General features: G+C 39.5%; 1 protein-coding gene across 2 annotated transcripts; it reads left to right on the top strand.

Annotated features, from left to right (window-relative positions):
• The first annotated feature begins 8 nt into the window (after positions 1 to 8).
• Positions 9 to 7,053, top strand: LOC125967045 (lactadherin). 2 transcript variants are annotated; one of them, XM_049717732.2, is made up of 10 exons: positions 9 to 197; positions 2,306 to 2,431; positions 2,500 to 2,631; positions 3,987 to 4,100; positions 4,344 to 4,525; positions 4,588 to 4,743; positions 4,805 to 4,949; positions 5,647 to 5,831; positions 5,906 to 6,061; positions 6,296 to 7,053. In XM_049717732.2, exons 1-10 carry the CDS (start codon positions 122 to 124, stop codon positions 6,437 to 6,439), a joined length of 1,416 nt encoding a protein of 471 aa, XP_049573689.1. In that variant the 5' UTR covers positions 9 to 121; the 3' UTR covers positions 6,440 to 7,053. The 2 variants fall into 2 exon arrangements, with proteins under 2 accessions (XP_049573689.1, XP_049573688.1); XM_049717731.2 differs by having other exon boundaries at positions 10 to 197; positions 5,629 to 5,831.
• Positions 7,054 to 7,825: the final 772 nt, after the last annotated feature.

Genomic DNA, 7,825 nt, shown 5'->3' with positions numbered 1-7,825 from the left:
TTTGGTTTTTCGTCTGTTGGCTGCCACAGGATTCCGATTTTCACAGTGCACTTGAATGCGGCTACAACGCGAATTTCAGCTCCATTCTAAACAACTCTAGTTCAATAAAGAATAAATCAATATGACATCTTCCAAAAATGCAAGAGGAGTCAACTTGACAGCGATTACACTTCTTCTTTGCCTGTCGTCGGTTATAGGTAAGCTTATTTGTCTCGCTTTACATGAAATGGCCTTTGCTGACGACTGTAAATTCAAAGTGTTGCATTGATTAAATGTGCCATTTACAAAATAAACTATCTGAACCACACAACATAAGTTTCTTGTAATGTCATTTTTTAAAAAATAATGAAGCCACTTCATTGGCCATTTCTTTATGACTTGTGTCCTTTGAGTCAATGCTGACAGTAGGATTTTGAAAGTATGAAATTTAAATATGATCGTGCACACTTCTCTTGTGATATTCCTATACCAGTTGTTTACGATCTTAAATTGTTCGCAGGAAATGCATTTCCACTTATTTGTTTTTCTCTGACAATATTACATTGTTACAGAATTTTGAGACTTCTTTTCCCTATTAGAAACGTTGTCTAGAAACAAGGTAATTTATGGTTATTTACAACATATTTTCATTTGTATCAGTGGACATCCTTGCATGTGCAGTGCTACAGATGGTGAGGACAAATAGCGCCATATGTGCTCGTGTCTGGAATTAACATAAAGCAGCTGTCTGCTCACCTAACCTGAGCTCAACCTGGGAATGTCCTGCCAACTTCCTGCACCTGCACACATCGTTTGCCGAAAATAGTAACCTAACATGTCTGGGCTGTGCAAAGTCCCATTGTCTGGTGCTACTTCACCGTTATGACGTCATATAGACATCCAGCACCTGTTGCACTGACAAATCACCTGCCAGTCAGGTCATTGGCAGTAAAATCTTGAGCGTTTTGCCAGTGCGCTGTCATGTTGTATAACTGCTCGTTCCCTGATAATTCTGTATGCTTCTCAACCACTTGGCTAATCCTACAATCTCTTAATCCCAACCACACTCAGACACGTTTTTGTTGTCAATGCCTTAAATAGTAAGGATAATTTTGTACTCCGCTTTGTTGTGAAATAAAAATCCGATCCACCGTTGGAACATTGTTCCCAATTTTGAATTTAACAAGCTGCAAAAAAGGAAAGGTTATAGTCACTTGATTGTGTGGTGCGTTTTTGTGCTGTTGTCATAGACAGTCACAGAATAGAACGCGACACAACGGTCATTAAGCCACAGTTTGAAAGGTGGCTGGGTCAGCACGTGTCCCATCTAAGGTGGCAAAATGCAAGTCCCAGGCTTGAGCTCTTTGTACTGGAGCACTGAATTTTATCAGTTCACGATACAAATTGATGTCAAACTCATTCACCTAAGATGCCAGATGCTGCTGAGGGAGTACGTAAATAACAACCTCGAATAGCGTTTTAAGTATAAACAAACACTCAGATTATGACTCACAATCCATGCCCTGCCACTCCCCCTGGGCTTTTCTGCCTGATTTGGTGGAGCTGTCCGTCCAAGAAGTATGACTCACTTTCCTAGGACTTTATATTCACTACCAAAATAACACGATGAACATATTCAAATGTTTTCTTTTCCATCTGATTCTTCATTTTGAATGTTGTGACCCCATTCAGAGTATTCATCCACTTGAGATATAAAGTTATCATTTGTTATGGTGTTTTTGTTTGCTGCAAAATCTGTTGATGTCCTGCATTTTTCTGAATTGTTTTGCAAATTGCAGAGAATGTTCAGGTGAATTGTTTCTTAAACTTGTAAACATATTGAGTCGACAGTATCATCACAACAAAAAACTGCTGGGTCAAAAGTAACCCAAAGTGAGCGAAATAGCCAAACCAGCGTTGGGTCCAAAAGAGACCACCTACCCAATGTTAGGTTTGCATATTGGGTCAAGGATTTAACTCAGCATTAAAACATTTTGAAATGATAATCAGCATCATTTCATTACTAACCTATTCTATAAAGAAAAAACAAATGCAAATGTCGCCTGTCAGTGGTCGCCAGAGCATGTGTTCAGCACAGTTTTTGCACCAAATATCCCTCGCAATCTGCTGGGTCAAAATTATTAACCCTACTTTGGTAATCCAATGCACTCAAAATCCACAGATACCCAGTAAGTGGGTTAGGAAAGGCAAAAAGGAAAAGTAAAGTTGAGTGACATTTACAGATGGAACATTCTAATGGGGTTGAAATTGATTGCCATGTAATTATTATCCATTTCAATATTGCTGCTTTTTTATAATCTCCTAGGTGACTACTGTGATGTGAATAATTGCCATAATGGAGGAACGTGCGTGACAGGGGTAGGAGATGAACCCTTCATCTGCATCTGTGCAGACGGTTTTGCCGGCGACACATGCAACCTTACAGAGACGGGTAGGCCAAACAAACCATCATTTGACGACAAACATTTGTATGAACATTATCCCCCTTGTTTGACTCAGGACCTTGCAGTCCCAGCCCCTGTAAGAATGACGCGTCTTGCCAGGTAATCACTCCTACCAGAAGGGGAGACGTTTTCACTGAGTACATCTGCAACTGCAGGGCAGGCTTCGAGGGTGCTCATTGCCAAACCAGTAAGTTGCTTCAAACGTTATCGAGGCCTGAACAATCACTTTTGACACTCTGATGAAAAATGCGGCACTATCACACGAACGCTAATAGCAAAGACTGAATACGTGATTGAGGTCAGCGCTGTTAGATAGGATGTGTAGCCCCTGCAGTGGAAAGAAAGAAACCCTTTCACAGAGTTTTGTGGTCTTTCTGTTTGGCTAATTAAGTAAGTGAAACCTTCCCCAAGTCTCTTAGCATGCAGATGCCACCCACACCGGTTTTCACAGACTTAAACTTGACAAAAAAAAAACAACAACTCAATTATTTTATTGAATCCCTTTCAAATCCTCTTAACATAATGACCAAGAGAGCTTGCAGTCATTGCAGGGTTGTTTAAAATGATTAGAAGGTCAAAATGTTTTTTTTCCTGGCTCATTTGTGGTTCAATGACTGTAAATTGCTTGTATATAAAAAAGTGGAAGGTGAAAAGATCGGATATGTAGCGTCAAAGAAAGTTTGCACTCACGCCTTGATGATATGACCAAAGAAACACTTGTTTTGAATGAAAAGCTCCTCCCCATAGTCCGCAGGCTGAACACCAATTGTGGTGTTTGTGCAGTCTGCTTCCTGCACCACTTCTATTTCTGTATCAGATGTCATTGGCAGAAACCGTCTTGTGGTTTACGGTGTATAGTTATAGTCAGGGAGCTTTAGTTATAGCTTAAACTGTTATCTGGTAATAAAACAGTGCAGTTCTGGTAAATATGTGTTTTATTTTTTTAAAGCTATTTAGAGTTAATGTTATATATACTGTATAATTGTCTCTATGTTGTTTTTCAATGTTTAGTTTGGTACACGTGTTGCAGTGCTAGATTAAGAGCAAATCAGTCAGCCTATTTTGCAATACTGGCATTTGTTTCTAAGTTTTGACCAATCCTCTTAGTGGAGCAAGAATTGCACAGATCCATGTGGCATTACGTCAACCAGTCGTCTACTTGAGCAGAGTCTTTTAGGCCATGTGATGCAAGGTAGCACAACACAGTGCTTGCCATTGTTCTGCAGAGTTGTTGCATTCACACTGATTGTAGTCAACAAAATTAAGTTACTTAGACACTTGCACTAGTTAATTGGGTCATTTTTTTACTATCAGTGAATCACAACAAAATATTGCCAATCCTAAGGACGTCTTTCGCAGTAATACGTAAATACTAGTTGACATCAACTCTTTAAAAGAAGGGTGACTCCATGATAAAAAACAAAATATAAGAGGAAACAGAAATTGTATGTGGCCATATACGCTAATAGAAGATGAGACTATCATTGTCAAAAGTACATTTTTCATTCTGTGCTTTGAAAATAATAACGTCATTATTTGCAGATGTGAATGACTGCGCCAACCGACCTTGTAAGAACGGAGGCCTATGCAGAGATCTCGAAGGCGATTACTCGTGCCAGTGCCCATCACCTTATGTTGGGAAGCAGTGCCATTTACGTACGTACGCTCTGTAAAACATCAGCCCGTTCATTCTCATCAATTTATCGAATTCAATCTTTAAGTATTATTTATTTATGTAAGTACTGTATATTGTAATGTATGTATTTCATGTAAGAGGCTCTGTTGGAAATCTCAGATTCTGGGGGCGCGATATGGTCCTGTGCTCTGGGAACATAGTGAGCCTGACCCCCTGACACAGGCCACTCGGTCTCTGTACAACTGGTGTTTTTTACGTCTCAGGTTGTATTTCTCTACTGGGAATGGAGGGAGGAGCAATCACAGAGTCCCAGATTTCAGCTTCTTCTGTGCACTATGGTATTCTGGGTCTTCAGCGCTGGGGCCCAGAGATGGCCCGCCTCAACAATCAAGGTATCGCCAATGCCTGGACATCAGCTGCTCATGACAAGAATCCTTGGATTGAGGTGAGAAAAGTTGTCAACAAGTTGTCCAACAGTCATAACACCTCAGCACTTCTCGACGCCAGATTGACCTGCAGAAGAAGATGCGTCTAACAGGAATAATAACGCAAGGTGCCAGTCGCATGGGCACAGCAGAATACATAAAGGCCTTCAAGGTGTCCAGCAGTTTCGATGGAAAGTCTTATACCACATACAGAATGGATGGACAGCGGAGAGACAAGGTTCGACCTTAGCTTAGTGCTACATGTACAGTACATATTGTGATACAACATTGTATTGCAGGTTTTGGTGGGCAACACAGATAACGACAGCACAAAGACCAATCTTTTTGACCCACCCATCGTGGCCCAGTACATCCGCATAATTCCTGTGGTTTGCCGAAAGGCGTGCACGCTGCGCATGGAGTTGGTGGGATGCGAACTCAACGGTAAACACAGCAAAAACATCTAGTTGCATTTGAATTCTGCTGGTGAATAATAAGCAGCAGGTGACTGGCTAGCTTGTTAGCTAAACAACAGCCGCTTCTCTCAAAGTCTCAAAACATTGCCTCTGTGGGCAGCAAATAAGCGACACCTCTGATAAATATCTTTAACATAAAAAGTAAACGAGTAATATTTATCCGGAGAAAGCACGCTAATGCTAAGCTATCGTTAAATGTAGTGCTGGAATAAATGATTGATGCTTCTGTCGTCCTGGAATTGTGTTCATTACAAGCAAACAACTCGGTTAAGAAGTCACACTGTTTATCATATCATCCACATACCAATCTTGCAAAACAACAAACCCAAGTAAAAAGCAGTGTTTATAATTGAAGAGGAATGTTTTCAATGTGACAATATGAAAATGTCAGTGAAAATATTTGCAGACACATGGTGTTATGTAGCACTGTGCGCGCTTCCTTGCACGCACACCATTATTCTTTCTGCCTTCTTCCTTTGTGTCCACTTTGGCTTTAGAAAGGGAATCATTCTCATTTTTATCTTTATACATAATTTCCTGGTGGAGGATATTGATTAATCTCTTCTGTGGGTTTATTTATTCATCTGTTCTGCTTTTCCTCTCTCGGTTTTTCCATTCCTCCCTTCTGTCTGCTTCTTTATTCACAGTTTCTTCAAACACAACAGGGTGCTCCGAGCCAATGGGAATGAAGTCTCGGCTGATCTCAGATAGCCAACTTTCAGCCTCCAGTTCCTTCCGCACGTGGGGCATCGATTCCTTTACTTGGCTGCCTCAGTTTGCCCGCCTGGATAAGCAAGGGAAGACTAATGCGTGGTCTCCTTCCCAAAACAACCGATCAGAGTGGATCCAGGTGACATATGATGCCATGGGATAATGACTTTTTTGAATTTTCAAAAGGATTCATTGTTGATGTTTCTTCCTTAGGTGGATCTTGAGAAGACAAAGCGCCTGACGGGCATCATCACTCAGGGCGCCAAAGACTTTGGGGTGGTGCAATTTGTGTCTTTGTTTAAAGTGGCTTACAGTAATGATGGAGAGTCTTGGAGTGTGGTGAAGGACATTACCACAGACAGCGATAAGGTCAGTTATATCCATTCCAACATTTCTCTTAGTTTTTAGTATATTTTAGAATTGGGAGAATGGGGCTCTCAGGTTCTTCAACGAGTACGGACCTTGCTTTGTGCAATTAGACTCAGTCATGCTGGATCATAAAAGAGCTGTCCTCAATTTGTTCCCACAAAATAGAATAGAATGAATTCAAAACAGATTTTTTGTGTCACTAATAATTCATTCATTCATTCCTCTTCCTCACAGCTTTTCCAAGGTAATATTGACAACAACAGTCATATGAAGAACGTATTTGAGCCACCGTTCTATGCCCGATTTGTCCGAGTGGTTCCCTGGGAGTGGCACGAGCGCATCACTCTACGCATGGAGCTGCTGGGCTGCGATGACTAGAAATTCAACTTTCTTTCTCAGAGCTATCACTACAGTACATTTCATTTGATCAGCTGCTCCTCTGACAGAGTTTACATGGCACTGTATAACGCTCTGGAGGAAGATCATGTTGGCGGAATAGCTGAAACTTTCACATTCTTTGTGTGTGTGTGTTTTTGTGTGGGTGTGTATGTTTTTAATGCTTTGACTTTGCATATTTCTACGGTGTATCCACGCTCTAAATTGTATTGTGTTAAAATCTTACAATTAATCCACTGTCTTTGACATGTACAAGCCTCCATGCTAATTCTGCTGCTGTTGAGTTTAAGAACAAACACATGTTGCAACAAGCAAAACATATTTCTCAAGGACAACTTTTATTGCACAAGTAGAGCACAAAGTAGCATGATGGAGCGGGGTTAGTACGATGCGGCTTTTGGTCCGCTGTGATTCCTGTAGATATAGTACTTTTTGTTTACATATTTCAGATGTATTTCTTATTCATGCTTTGGAAAAAAAGTATTTGGATGCAACAATTTCACAGCACAAAATGTGTAGAAAAGTAAGGATGAAACGTTTTTGAAAATTTATTCCTGAACTACAATAAAGGTCATTGATTAATGATGACTATTCAATCTAGTTTCTTGTCATGCATTTAGTATTGTATATTGTATATTGTATCTCTCTCTCTCTCTCTCTCTCTCTCTCTGTATATATATATATATATATATATATATATATATATATATATATATATATATATATATATATATATATATATATATATATATACGTATACACACACACACACACACACCGCAGCTGAGTTTCTATAGCAACAAACGGTGGCCTTGATTTTTGAGAAAATCTGAAAGTTATCATAGTCTAGAAATGCAAACACGGACGCACACAATGCTTTCTTAGATCATTCAATAAAAATTCAATAAAAAAAATGCTAACCCGTGTTATTTATTACTTGCTTCAACACATCATTACTGGATCATTATTATTACGTTTAGAAAAAAGAAGTGCAAAAACAGCCAATTACTATAGTAGTAGGCTTTATAAAGCCTGAAACATTGAACATTGTCACATGACATTTAATTGCCAATTATGGCGTTAGCGAGCTATTTTTAGTAGTACAATTATAAAATGTATACGGCACGGATATTTGCAGATTTCCTGATATTATTTTACACTTGTTTGAAATTATGTTGTTAATATTTTTTAAACATTTTTTTCAACGTTTATCCAGGTGAAAACATGTTATGATTTGCAAAGTCAAAAGCAAAAAAAACCCCAACAACAATAACATAGAAATACAGCACAGAAAATTTGTTTTACGTCAGGACGCGATCTCACCATGCACATGCGCAGTGTCGATTCATGATGAACAACGATCGCCAC

This window comes from Syngnathus scovelli, chromosome 4 (assembly GCF_024217435.2).
Source record: "Syngnathus scovelli strain Florida chromosome 4, RoL_Ssco_1.2, whole genome shotgun sequence".
NCBI classification, from domain to species: Eukaryota; Metazoa; Chordata; class Actinopteri; order Syngnathiformes; family Syngnathidae; genus Syngnathus; species Syngnathus scovelli.
This window is presented reverse-complemented; position numbering and strand designations above follow the sequence as displayed.